The sequence below is a fragment of the Sardina pilchardus genome, chromosome 1 (genome assembly GCF_963854185.1).
Source record: "Sardina pilchardus chromosome 1, fSarPil1.1, whole genome shotgun sequence".
Classification (NCBI taxonomy): domain Eukaryota; kingdom Metazoa; phylum Chordata; class Actinopteri; order Clupeiformes; family Clupeidae; genus Sardina; species Sardina pilchardus.
The window spans coordinates 49,341,896-49,356,524 of record NC_084994.1 but is presented as its reverse complement, the minus strand read 5'-3'; the positions used below and the strand labels follow the sequence as shown (position 1 = coordinate 49,356,524).

At 45.2% G+C, this 14,629-nt stretch overlaps 1 protein-coding gene across 2 annotated transcripts in view; it reads left to right on the top strand.

Annotated features, from left to right (window-relative positions):
* The first annotated feature begins 3,184 nt into the window (after nt 1-3,184).
* Nucleotides 3,185-14,629, top strand: part of ntn1a (netrin 1a) — a 61,443-nt gene continuing 49,998 nt past the window's right edge. For both annotated transcript variants that reach the window (XM_062547900.1, XM_062547892.1), the window contains exons 1-2: nt 3,185-3,478; nt 3,734-4,798. In XM_062547900.1, coding sequence (XP_062403884.1) covers nt 3,784-4,798 — 1,015 coding nt within the window. In that variant the 5' untranslated portion in view covers nt 3,185-3,478; nt 3,734-3,783. The remainder of the gene's footprint in view (nt 3,479-3,733; nt 4,799-14,629) is intronic.

Below are 14,629 nucleotides of genomic sequence, written 5' to 3'. Positions count from 1 at the left end.
TGTGTGTGTGTGTGTGTTATTTTTTATGAATTAGTCGAGTGGCTGCTTTTGAACATACACGTTTTTGTCCTAATAAGTGGATAAGGGGCTGGCTGTAGGCTGACTGGTGAAAGCTCATGTATGGTTTGGGTTTGGTTTGGTTAATGGTTATTGTATGTGTAGTTCAACATTTGAGTCTGACTACCATACACATATCTGGCTCACCACCTCAATTATGAAACAGTTGGTCACTTGGTTGATACAGTGATACCGTGATGTTGCTATTGAAACACAGCCTAGTCAATATGACCGTATTAAAGCGTATGTCTGAAGGTATTGATTTCTATCATGTGCACTAGTTTTTTAAGTCAGAATGAGTCATGAAAGTGCAACTGGATTGCAACACTTTGCGTAAACCGTATTCTGCAAATATCTCTCTTTTTCCTCTCTCCTTAGTGTTGTAAACGCGTACTCAGCTCTTCTTGAAAAGGGCAAACAGTCTTTACTTCCTCAGTAGACAGCGCCTATAATATGCATTTCATGTTTTACCAAGTCTTACTTCCTCACTGCTCTGTGCCTCTCTTTCCTTCTCTGTCTCTGACACACACACACACACACACACACACACACACACACACACACACACACACACACACACACACACACACACACACACACACATACACACACGTTTAGATTTATACATTTATATTAAATATACTATACATTTGTATTTTAATTATTTATCTTTGATGATAGATTTAATATGTATACATATCTGGTCAATTCAAAAACATTAAAAATCAAAATGACTTTTTAAAGATTTAACTGATATTGGCCAATTCAAACATCATTAACCTAATGTTTAAAATGATTTAAATATAGCATTACATAGAGAAAGCTTCCTCGAAATTCGTAAGCTACCTTATAGCCTACCACAAATCGGTTATCCAAATGTAGCCTACCTCAGTACAACAGGTGCTAGTATGTTTTGCCTGGTTGCTTTGAGTGAATCATTTTGTAATGCTGCCACCTACTGGCAACTTTTCCAGGAGCAAGCTGCCTCGTCTTAACGGTGAGGGACTGGAATGAGCATGACATGGTAGAGGGCTTTTCTCCAGGAATGTTTTATGGATTATTTAAATGAATTCGAAAATAATATTAAAATGAACGTTATTATTCGTCACGTGCTACTATTAAAACGTATCAGGCTACTGCGAAGACTGTGGCACATTCATAGGCCCTCATGCACTTTGTCTCAGGGATTGGTGAGGTCATGGAAGTATTACTTAAACGCTTTTTTGTTAACGCCGAGGGAATTTTTTTTTTTTTTTAAATACACTAAGAGATAGTTTAGTTTCAGCATAAAACAGTCAGTCAGTCAGTCACTCATGGTCTGCAATACTGAAACAGAAATGTAGGCCTATGTTTTGTAACAAAATTCTTTTCAAGGTGGGTAGCCTATTTAAGAGGAGACGCTACGGATAATCGGATAAGGCCTAATGCAGTCCTCCTGTGTGTGAGATCTTTTACGTAAAAAAAGAGACTTAAGCGAGTGAATCTGCTAAATACCATCAGACAGGCAGGCATTCCTGAGAATACGACCTAAAATTCAGCCTCAAAGAACACGGTCGTCCCAGTGGGCATTGGGACGCATCCAAAGGTCTGCTGCAGGATGTTCACAACAAACTGGAGCAGACCTGTGGACATGGATGGCCTGCAAATGATGTTTGCTTTGAAAATGGTCTTGCAACTCAGCCGATTAGTTTCAACCCATTGGTTTAACTCGCTACATTATTTTGGGGACTTAATTGCTGTCTTCTTTCGTGACCTTATCACAAGACACTGGAATTGTATGAACTGGATGGCAAAGATTTGAGGGGCCGTATGCAGACGAGAGTTCACGGCATCCAATTTCCCATCATCATGCTGGCCAAGACAGGAACAAGTAGCGCACCGATTGTCAGTTGGCAAGAAACTGCAATTCAGAAGACCTCCTGCTGGGCTTAGTCGGGCTCGGAGCAGATTAATCAAGCTCTAATTCAATTTACAACAGGCCATTTACTTTACCCCGCACTGCGCAGGGCCATGTGAGAGAAGAGCAGCTATTTGGAGTGAAAAGCGGTGGCTGCTGGAGTGTCGGAGAAACTGGTCATGGCATGCTGTTAAATAGGCTGTTTGTAGCCAACTAAATATAGGCTATTAGGTCGAATGGTGTTGTGAATAATAACTCATATGGACGCCTACGTTCCTACATGTATCTTCTGTTAGAAACTTGATAGCCTAGTTGGTATTTGTCATATATTGTGGCAAACATTTAGAACAGATAGAGGCGTAAACCTGAAGATTTCACAGTATGATGATTTAAAGTAGGCCCTCTGTAAAGGCACCTGCCGGTGGCTAAAACATTGCCATCATGATACCGGTACCATCGTTAGGCTTTCACTGTAAATGCTTAAAAATAGTTATGCAGGAATTCAAGAGACAAGGGGGATTGATTGACGTAGGTTGGCATCCTTTGTGCGCGAGCAAGCGCACGCACGCACACATAAAGTTTTTTTTTTTTTTTTTACATTGCGCTTTGTTACTTAGAATTTCCAGTAGCCTATGAAATTAATCTACACTTTCATGCATACAACTGAAATGTATTCTCTATTTATATATAAATAATTGTGGCCTTAGTGTTTTTTTATTTCCCATTTAATCAATGTCTAATAGGAGGGTCTTTCTATTATTTTTGGAGTTATATGCCTATATGAAATTCATTGATTAACTTGCAGAGTTGTTGTCGGTGTTGCCAGAGACAAATCTTAAATCTATTAGTGAGTTCTAGGCTCTGTAGTATAAGAATCCTACAAGAATCTAAAACTGTAGCCTAAGAATCCTTCCACATCGTCTACATGAGAATTCCACTTTTAAGGCTGACGAGGCAAGGTTGTTGTTGCCAACATTATTGTTATTTTGTCAAAGCACTCATTTTAAATGGGAAAAATAATCACGAATGATACACTTTTAGTGGTTCTTCCTCCACCAAGTCTTTCATTAATGAAGCTAATATGACTATTGATATGCTACCAGTGGATGTCGTTGTTCACTCCTTTTACGCACTCAGTGTCACTCTCAAGATGACCTCAAGCTCTGCAGAAGCTTAAAGACGTCCTTCGCTTTCCATACAGACAGCGAGTGCGGCAGACACACTCAGCGCGCGCACACACACACACGCACACACACGCAAAGAGCGAGAGAGAGAGAAAGACAGAGAGAGAGAGGGAGAGAGAGTGAGATAGAGACTAAAGGCTCCTCTTATATCTGGTGGGGTTTTGCCTCTGGGTTTGAAGAAACAAACAAGAACACAAAAGCTCTTGCAACAGCCTAACCAACCAACCAACCAACCAACCGACAGACAGACATCGGAAGCAGATCATTTTATGACTTTCCAGGTTAACTGAATTGTTATCCCGAGGTAGCCCAGTGTCCTATGTGGACATTTCTTCACCCCGTAAGCCGATTTATTTCGTTTACCATTTGCATGATGCTTGCTGACAATTCATACATGTGACAAAGTACTGTCAGATATTAAGTGCCATTTGGTCATTTAGATATAAATCGTGTGTTTTATTTATTTTTTTATTCATGACGATACGCTTTTGATGTATTGTGAATTATTAAACTTCGAGATGTCCGTAGAGCACATTGTCATCCTCATGCCTCGCCTGCATTGACAAGTTAAGTTATGCATATTTCTCTCTGGCAGAGAACGGCTGTGTATTTCAGCGGAACAGATAACGAAGAAGACGGATTACAATGTTGAGAATTTTGGATGCTTTTGTCACTTTTGTGACTCTCTCCTGTCTGCTGGAAGGGGTGTTCGGTGGATACGGGATGAGCATGTTCGCCGCGCAAACATCTCCTCCAGACCCGTGTTACGACGAGAACGGTAACCCGAGAAGATGCATCCCCGATTTTGTGAACTCGGCGTTCGGGAAGGAGGTGCGCGTATCCAGCACCTGTGGCAAGCCCGCCAGTCGGTACTGTGTGGTGACTGAAAAAGGTGACGAAAGAAACCGGAATTGCCACATTTGCGACGCATCGGACCCCAAGAAACACCATCCACCAGCCTATCTAACGGACCTTAACAACCCTCACAATCTCACTTGTTGGCAATCTGAAAATTATATCCAGTACCCGCAGAACGTGACGCTAACCTTGTCACTAAGTAAAAAATTCGAAGTGACTTATGTGAGCTTGCAGTTCTGCTCGCCAAGACCCGAATCCATGGGTATCTTCAAGTCAATGGACTACGGCAAATCGTGGGTCCCGTTCCAGTTCTACTCAACGCAGTGTCGGAAGATGTACAATAAGCCGAATAAAGCTACTATCACCAAACAGAACGAGCAAGAGGCGATTTGCACTGATTCCCACACGGACATGCATCCCCTCTCTGGCGGTCTCATCGCGTTCAGCACCTTAGACGGACGTCCGTCGGCGCACGACTTTGACAACTCTCCGGTGCTGCAAGACTGGGTGACAGCAACCGACATTAAGGTGACGTTCAGCCGACTGCATACTTTTGGTGATGAAAATGAGGATGACTCGGAACTTGCACGGGACTCTTATTTCTACGCGGTATCAGACCTCCAAGTCGGTGGACGCTGCAAATGTAACGGTCATGCTTCCCGGTGCGTAAAAGACAGGGATGGGAATTTGGTTTGTGAGTGCAAGCACAACACCGCTGGACCAGAATGCGACAGATGTAAACCGTTCCACTACGACCGACCATGGCAACGAGCTACAGCCAGAGAGGCAAATGAATGTGTCGGTAAGTTTATCCTTTTAAGACTCTCAAAGTTTACCAAATGGCATAATGGTATAGCCTTATAACGGAATGCAATTTAGATGGTGAGCTACCCACGTGCAAATCAAACACAGTGTCTCCAACAAAACATCACTTTTTAAAGAGAGTTAAAAGAGAAATAATGTGGTAAAGAAGTTGTTTAAAAATGAGACTGTTTGGCACAAATTGTTTCGGAAAGTGTGGCAGCTAAATTGAACAATGCGTCACTGACTTTATTATGGTGGTCACCACATGAAGTTAATCTTCAAGTCTTTAAATTGCAACTTTAAAAGAAAAAATATTTCATAAAAATTGTCATGTACATGTTTCTTCATTTAAAACCTACAACTGCCTCAAGTAAAGGTTTCGCGGGTTCAACAATATCTCCAGATGAGCACTGAAGCATCTGTGTATAAATACACACACTAGTGTGGAGCTGCTAGGGACTGTGCGATAGGAATTCGCTGAAGTAAAGTAGGCCCATGTGGTGGATTTTATCTCATCGAATGTGGTTTGCGCGTCAGACAGTCACCATATTGTGATTGGACCAAATCAAGTTTCTACTCACAAACGTTTATTGTCCATGAGTGGTAGTTTCATAGATAGCGGTTTTGTTAGGCCATATTTCCATCGGGAGAGACAGAACTGTAAAGACTTGTACACTTGTAGAGTGAGTAAAACTTAAAAGTGTCGTCTCACTGTGGCAGCTTGACCAGATTAAGTTTCCTGTGAGCACTGGATTTCAAAATAATTGTGTGTGTGTGAGTGAGCTATATGTAACCTATTGATTTAAAAATGCAGCATTTTATTTATCCGAGGTCATTGAATCCAGTGAAAAAAACTTGATTCAAGGCGCACATTAAATTTGACCGAATGAGTGGTATTAGGAATTATTTTGCGTAAACACATTACTATGTTGCATAAGTTTGGTGACAGACTTCGTATTTGTATTGTTTCCAATTCCTATCTGCAGTGTGGACTCTGATAGAAGCCAAAGAGCGCGCATTTTACTGTCCAACAAAAAGATAGCATGCGTTTGAAGAGCGACCTGAAAAGGGCCGTCCAGCTACCACTGTGCATAATTGCCCGGTCGAAAATGTGTCTTTAGTGAAGTGCAGTTTCAGATACACAGGCATCCACCCAAAGCTGTCCAGCTGACGGTGAAGCGACACCAGTTTAATTCGAGGCAGATTTATTTCCCGTATATGTCAGTGTGGTTGAAGGAATGAGGAGAGATATTGAATAAAACGCGTCCCATTTGGTTATTGTCAATATTGACGATTATAATAATTATTTCCAAAAGTATTTTATGTTGGATATTGGCAGAAATTCTGATCATGTGTCAATAGACGACGTAATAACCAGTTAAAAAAAACATCAAAATAAATATTGTTTATGCAGTTCTCTTGTGATGTCGGGTTTAGCCTATGTGTGAGGTAATATATTGAGAAGAAATCAGGCAAAAGTCGCTTACTCACAACGATATCTAACAGCCGATAAAGCGGCCCAAATTCACTCACATGTTTGTGAGCGGGGAAGCAGATTGTATTATGTTTAAAATGGAATCGGCTGTACAAATATTTTATTGTCGGTGTAAAAGCTGTATTTTAAAAGATTATCTGCGCGTTAATATATCGGCATAACATGACATTTAAACAATTAAAAGAGGGCTGCGCACCCGAAAATGCAGACACTTGAGAATGCTCCATCATCCACTGTCTCCGTTATTTCAGACCACAAAGAGAGGAACGATGCGCTGAAATTCTCCCCGATTGGTGGTTAAAGTAGTTTATGTACCACTGCGTTGAAATTGAATTAAAAACTAACAAAATGAAAGCTATAAATCTGGATTTCTCTCGTCACTCCCTCAAGTGTTTCATGCAGAAACTGTACATTTTCTTTCTTTCTTTCTTTCTTTTTTTTTGTACACTGGAGACACTGTAGACTTATGAATCAAAGCCCAGAACATTTGAATGCATATCATAACAAATATTTTTGTTCTGGTTGGTGGTTTTCAGTATATTTCTAAAGGAAGTAGACATGTGTCTGTGCTGGTTTTGTGGGCTCTCTGTAACATCCTCTCTATATATGATCATGGTAGTGTTCTTTTCCTAACCACTGCTATGGCACACCACACTGCTGTTAGCAGAATGAGTAAAGGAGACGTTCTCATAATTAATTCCACTCTCTCACCTCACTCTGTCACTGGCCAAATGTAGTGGCCCAAGCCAGCCCACCCGCCTCATTTTCACATTCGATTACTGGAGCGACCATGTGAGGTTTCCTCAGACTGATGGCTGGGGTTATGTGAATGTGTGTTTATTTGGACAACCCCACTCCCTATACCACGTTGTTTGACCAGCATGTGTGGAACACGGCAGGAGTTTGGACACACCGCAGGTGTTTTCTGATACTTATTTACGACCGTTTGTTCATTCGGCGCAGCTGGTGTTGAGATGCAGAAGGTGGGAAGTTATCACGGCCAAATAAATGCTTTTATGGTAGGACTGGGGCTGTTGTTCTAAGTATTGCTTACGGATACATTTCTAGCTCTGGTGATCCATCTGTGTGTGTGGACCAATGCAGGCAGAGCAGAGTGGAGAAGCATAAAATGCCGTCCGTATGTTGTCAGTTTCCATGTAAACCGCTCCAGTCAAACATGCTCACAGCAGCTGGATACATCTCTATTGCTGTGCTGTGGGCTCAAACTAGAGAGGCTGGCGGCCATCACCTTGTCCAGCTCCCTATAGGCATATTGTATGTATGTCCCTATAGGCATATTGGACATGTACCGCTGTGCTGTAAAAGTCAACAGACCAGTTTAGACACAACTGTCCAACTGCAGGAATGAATTGTTTCCCTAGTATCCTTGACACTTTATTTTTTACCAGACCTGCATGTGTGTGTGAGAGAGAGAGAGAGAAAGAGAGTGTGTGTGTGTGTGTGAGTGTGTGTGTGTGTGTGTGTGTGTGTGTGTGTGTGTGTGAGTGTGTGTGTACCAAGGGCCACAAAAGACTGTCACTCACTGCATTCATCATGTTGTCAGCGAAGCGGGCCTCTCGCAACACATTCCTGCTCTGTGTTTTCTTGCGCCTCTGCCGCCACCATGACACGCCATCGGACAGCCCTTCAACATCGCACGAGGAGGACTGGAGGTGGGGCGGCGGTGGCGGTGATGGTGGGGTGGTGGGGTGGTGGTGTCGGCGGTGAGGGAACGCCCGCGTTAAAGCAAACACCAAAAGCTTTGAAACCCCAAGGAGAGAAGAAAGGACGGGCCCGACACCTCGACGCAGGACCGAGGCCTTTCTTGTCTGTCCAAGACCAGGCGGTGCAGTGGGAGAGAGAGAGTGAGGAGGCTCATCTCCGCGTGTTCCAGTCAGAGACTCTCATGTGTGCTAGGCCATCTCAGCCACTCACCGTCCCTCAAAATGGGGTGTCCTTAAGACGAGGCAGGCTTGTCCCTTCGCCAGCTCTATCCCCTATAATGTGCATGCCATAGCACAATGCCTTGAGATAGAGAGAGAGAGAGAGAGAGAGAGAGAGAGAGAGAGAGAGAGAGAGAGAGAGAGAGAGAGAGAGAGAGAGAGAGAGAGAGAGAGAGAGAGAGAGAGAGGAGGATGAAGGTTAGGTGAGTCAAGTTGAGTGTAAGGGGTAGGTGCTGGATCAATACTCAAGAGAGCAGAGCGCCATAGTTTTGTCTCCAAGTGCACTTTACTGATTAGTTTCCCGATTTAAAGTGGACCCCTGAACACTCTTTGATGCACATTTGAGATATTGATTGACACAGGCCATCACAGAGGGCCTAATGCGATGAGCTTCGGGGGTAGTGCCGGTACGGAGCGCTCCTGGGTCAATATCCAATCATAACCCATCACATACCACGGTGCCACTCTGTGTATTAAAATGGCCAATCACAAAGCTCCTTCCAGCCTTTTCCAACTGTTTGAAACTTTGATGTTGAAGGTGATGGCATTCCTTAGGAGTTACTGAGACAAGGAGCTTAGCTTGTTTACTTTGGGCGGAGCGGACATCATCACGGGCCTGTCGCCGAGATGATGCCTTGTTTTCCTTGTCTGAGCTGTTTGCCTGTGATCACCGGGAGTGAGGAGAGAAGAAGTGTTTGAATTATTCAGAGAGATTAAGAGAAGTGCTGGAAGGCATGCTGAATGAAGACACCACCACCACCGCACTGTAGCGGAGAGAAAGCGAGGGAGAGAGAGGGAGGGAGGGAGGGAGTCTGAGAGATGGAGATGAGAGAGTGGAGGGAAAATAGGGAAGCAATGGACAAGAAAAGGTTTGGAGGGGGGTTCGTGGAAAGAGTGAGAGAGAGAGAGAGAGACACAAAGGCGGTGAAAGATTTCAGGGGAGAAGAGAAAAAGTGAGGCGCTATAAAGAGAACCAGAGGCGGAATTATGATGAGGGAGAGACAAAGAGAGGGTATATGTGTATGTATGTATATATGTACTGTATATATATACCAAAGAGAGAGTAAACATGTATGTATGTATATATATGTATATACTATACTGTATACGCGAGGCTGGGTTCTCAGGGCAGAACAGTCATGTTGATGACACAGAGCGTTTAGCAGCATTCTCCGGCTCAGATAAAGCAGGCGAGAGGATTGGCTGGGGGTTCTCTCTCTCTCTCTCTCTTTCTCTCCCTCTTTCTCTCCCTTCCTCTCTCTCTCCTCTCTCTGTGGTACTTTGGCTGAGTGAGACGGCGTATCTGTGACTTGGCACGGCCCCCCGAGCCCTCGTCCAGACCTCCCTTCCCCATGTACCGTCCATCTCTCTTGCTAGCTCTCTCTCTCTCTCTCTCTCTCTCTCTCTCCCATGTACCGTCCATCTCTCTTGCTAGCTCTCTCTCTCTCTCTCTCTCTCTCTCTCCCATGTACAGTCCATCTCTCTCGCTAGCTCTCTCTCTCTCTCTCTCTCTCTCTCTCCCATGTACAGTCCATCTCTCTCGCTAGATCACTCTCTCTCTCTCTCTCTCTCCCATGTACAGTCCATCTCTCTCGCTAGCTCTCTCTCTCTCTCTCTCTCCCATGAACAGTACATCTCTCTCTCTCTCTCTCTCTCTCTCCCTCTCTGCTTCTGGTAGCACATTAAGACCAGGAGGAAGGGGGGAGAAAAAAAAGCTTCCCTCCCATTCTGCAGGCCCATGGCCCAAACCACAACACGGTCTGGCCAGTTTGAGCAGATTGTCTCGCATAGTTACCCACCAATTGTCTGGCATCGTCACACGAAATGTGCGCTTGGATCGCCTCGGAGGGCTCTCAGGCATGATTGGGAGATATTTGACTGACACACATGATTAATTCTCTCAGGCGGCGGGGAGAGTAATGCGGAGGCCGTCATGCCCCCCAATTGACCTTGAGTGTTGTAACCATGCACACGGGGAAAGCCTAACAGCCTTGTTTGTTTTGCGAGACTCGTACAGTCTTTCTCGCAATTTAGCTCTTAGCTCCGTATGTACAATTATGGTAGGTTTTTTTTTTTTTTTTGCTCAGGCAGAACAAGATAAACAGCAGTCATCTGAAGTGCTGTCAGCTGTCCTACTCCAATGTAATTGTACTCATGCTATATGATCTATTATGATGGATGTTGTAAATGCAGCTGTCTTGCATTTTTGAAATCCTACATTTTCTGTAGGTTGCCTGTAGCGTCGGAGTCACTAAGCTAAACCCAAGACAGACGCAGTGCAGGAGATGTGCTCCACCTTTTTATAGCAGGGATTATGAATTTGACCCGAGGTAAAATAGATCTTTTTCAGAATGACACCAGCGCTCTCTGGGTTTGCTCGGCCTCTTGTCACTTCCCTTGTCTGCGGCGCGCGGAGGGCTCTGGTTAATGTTTGAGCCGTCATGGTCGCTTTATGCAGCGGCATTCTGCTTCATCTTCAAAGGCGCCGGCGAATCAACCGTCCCGCCTGGCAAACAAGACGAGTGAGAAGTTGAGGTAAGAATGGGAAGACAGTGGAGGGTGCCCTTTGCACCGTGCCCCTCCTCTCTCTCTCTTTCTCTCTCTCTCCCTCTCTCTCTTTCTCTCTCTTCCTCCTCTTCTGTGCTTCTCCTCTCTCTTTTCTTCTGTCGCTGGCAGTTCCAAAAGGGGAATGACCCCTCTTCTCTTACATGGCAAATCTCCTTTTCAATGACCGCAATTCCCCGAACCCATTATCAGTGTTTATGACTTGTTTTGTAAACCACAGCTAAACAAGTTATTCTGCCTTCAGACACATGCAGTTCAGTCCAGGGTCTTGGACTGGGTCAAGAATTTTATTGGAAATTGTTTCTGTCTCAGATTTTCGGGTTATAGTTTCATGCTAACAATCAACACAAACACTGTCCCCGAGCAACACAGTGTCCTCTTGACACAGTTATGTCCCAGGGATGACGGGCGAACCAAAACAAAAGGGCGAAAGGGTTGCTGGATGTTCCGATGATAAGGAATCCATGAAAATATTTAAAATGGCGTTAGATAAAACGGCGTGTTTCGCTTTGATTCCGGGTTCACACATCCACAGCTGATTCCAACAGGATAGCTGGGCACACGTCTGTGAAGCGGACCCTGTGTTGGGTTCTCGTGTTGTTGTTGAGGAGGCCCAGACCTCCTGGCGAGATCAGTGCTGGCCCCGGGCCCTGTTGTGGAGCTCCGGGTTGTAGGGGGCCGATTCTGTTTCCAGGAGGCTTGCCTGGCTCCATCACCCCCCCAACTGCAACAAATTCAACCTGAAGGCTGCCAGCGCGGAGCGGGCCGGGCCCAGGCAGGGCCATCTGCATCTCGTTTAGCCCGCCGCCATCTCCCGCCCACGTGACCGTAAGGTGGAATGTGTTGAAACATGATGTTACTCTCGCTCTACGTGCAAGTGCTTAGTCCAGATGTAGCTGCTGAGGTTCACTTTAAAACTCTCTCTCTCTTTCTCTCTTTCTCACTCACTTTCTCTCTCTCTCTGTAAGTTTTGTGGAGTTGTCATTTCAGAACCCAGGTTTTAGAAGCTGTGAAGCTGTTCATATGCAGGGCAAACATTATGTCACAGTCTCATGTCGCTAATAGGTCCTGACTCTGAAATATCTGTTACGGCAGGATACAATCCAGGCACGGCAGCTGTTTCGTGCGTCCTGAAATAATAAAATAATCTGCCAGATGTACCAGCCAAACTCCTACTATGCCATGCCGGGAAATGCTGCCGCGTTATTGCTCAGGCCGTGTAAGACTAGCGAGGGTTCAGAGGCTGTGTAATCCTACACACCTTAAAGGACTTCTGATCTTACAAGAGGTGTCAGCGTTGAGAATGTGTGGCCTGCCAGGCCCATGGGACAGTGAATGTGTGGACTCCTCGGTCTGGGTAAAAATACTCGTAGGCAACGGTGGGGAATGCAGCAGTGGAGTGGCCCTGTCCTCTCATCCAAGGACAGGTCCTGCAGGGTTACAGCCTCCAAAGGTATTTGTGTCTCCGGCCCCCGTAAAGCATTCATTTCTACTGTTCTAATTTACTGCCACTCAGCGGGGCTACAGAACACTTGTTTAGTGTTTGTGATGCTGCAGGCCTCACATAGCAGATTGCAGACATCATGTGTGCAAGAGAAGTGAAGACTTTATTTTTTGATGGTGTGGTATACTGGTAATTAATCTTTTTTCTTAATTAGTTTCTTGGTTAATGTCAGTGATCAGATTAAGCCTGATTTGTTTTCCCAAAAATAGATGACCTGAGGAAAAAAAATGTTCCTTGGCTCTGTAACGGGCGAGTAAACGTTCTTGACACGTTCTGACCGTATGAACCAATTAGGAGCGTTCTGGAGAGGTGAACATCCCGGCCTGCCAGTTGTTTTGTACGTGCGCAGCCTAAATGAGGGGGTGGGGGGCGAGGGGGTGGGGGGCGAGTCCAGGTCTGGTGGACATTAGTGGAAACAGAGGGTCATCTCTTCTTTCGCAAGTTTGGAGGAGAATGTCAAGCAAGAAGACATAATAACGGATGGGGAATAGTAGAGCCTCTGCTGTATGGGCACATTTGCAAATGATTTGATTGACAACAATATGAAACCACCGTAGATGTTTGAAACTGATTTGAGATTTATTTTCTAATGAAATGTCATGGGAGTTAGGGGCCCAAACAAAAACACAGGCCAGAGAGTAGACGAGCCTACATCTCATTCGGCTCCTTAATGTACTCATTCAGCTGCAACATATCATCAGCATCATAGTGGGCTGTGGTGTGGCCCACATATTTAACCCATTGCTGGCCACTAACAATGTGAGTCGCTTGATCCTTTTCATAATAGCGCAGCACTTGGATCACGAAGACAGTAGAATAAGGCCTTCCCTTGGGCAAAGCACACATTTTTGAGGTTTCAATTTTTGTTTTGCTGGTCGAGTTCAACATGTAATTCAACACAGAGACCGCTTAGGAAGGCATACGCTCTGACGGCCAAGGAGAAAATGTTGACCTTGTTCTTGAAAGGAGATGCGAAGATGGTTTTGTGCTCCGCGGAGGGGGAGAGCGGGTCGGTCGAGGAATGAGGCCCTCGCGTGAGGTCACTTCCTCCTCGTGGCTCCATTTTGGCTCTGGAGGACGTTTTTGTTGGGTTTTTTTTCTGGCTGATTGAGCCGTCCGGTGTCTCCTGTGGCTGACGTCGTCACAGTTTGAGTGACTCTGTCCGCTTTGATCATCGGTAATATGTGGCTCCACCGTGAGCCAAGTCCATCACGGTCCTGACATCAAACAGCTGAGGATAATTGGGTCGAGTCAGAGCGGAAACGTTACCTTCCTCCACACCACGGACAGCTTTATGTGAGTCATAACGTGGATTATATGTTGATTCAGTATCCTTATACGGAATTATAATTAATTTGATTATACTTGTAATGATTTTGATTTCCCCATGTCAAAGCGTGGAAATGGAAAGAACATTGGAAGGAAGGGAGCCGGGATTGGGAAGATGTGAGAAAAGGAAACGCAGTAATTGGTAGCTGTGGCGCTTGTATCAGTTCTCCCTTTTCCTGTGGCGTCCTCCCATCTTGCATTGCAAAGAGTTAAGTTCCACGCTGGCCTTGTTCGTGTTGCTGTCAGTGGGCCTTCAAAACGTCAACCTCAAACGTGAGAGCGGAGGCGCGGCTCCAGGCTCAGGTGAGTCCGTGTTTGTACCTGTCCGCCTCCGTCTGCCCCGCCGCTGTTTACCGTACGGCGCAGCGGGCCTGTCTGGGGCCGTCGCACGCAGCCCGGCCCTCCGGGGCGTCGGCTCGAGGGCTAATGAATGAATTGAGGTGCCTCTCCTCCGCGGGCGAGAGTGAGTGCTTCGCATTAGTGCGCAAAAGGGCTCGATTTCAGGGCTGCGGTTTGGAGCCTCGGCGAACATGTGTGAGAGGTGTTAGGAGAAGCTCTCACAGCCCGAGGTGCACTCCATACGGGTAATTATAACGATGACGATGACTGACAGGCCTCATTTGCCGTCGAGGCAAAAAAAAGCCAAAGTTTATTTTAGCAGCACATCTCTAACGTGAAAGCATGCATGAAGGAGTATTTATGTTCCCCTCTCATATTGATTAGGAGATCACTAAAGGAGCATTAATAATGCAGAGGAAAGTGCTATATATATAGAAAACAGATGCACTCTACAAGTGACTGCATTAATACAGCCAGTGTTTCCTCTACCGATAAAAGACTTTAATTCCTTTTCGTGCGTATATCTTTCAGAGGTTTACGAAGTACTAAGACGTATTATCTTTATGTTTGTATGGCTCTCCCCTGTGTTTAAATGCTCTGCCGTTCCATTCACGGAGATGTCAGGTCAGTCCATCACGGTCGGTCCTGTGCCAG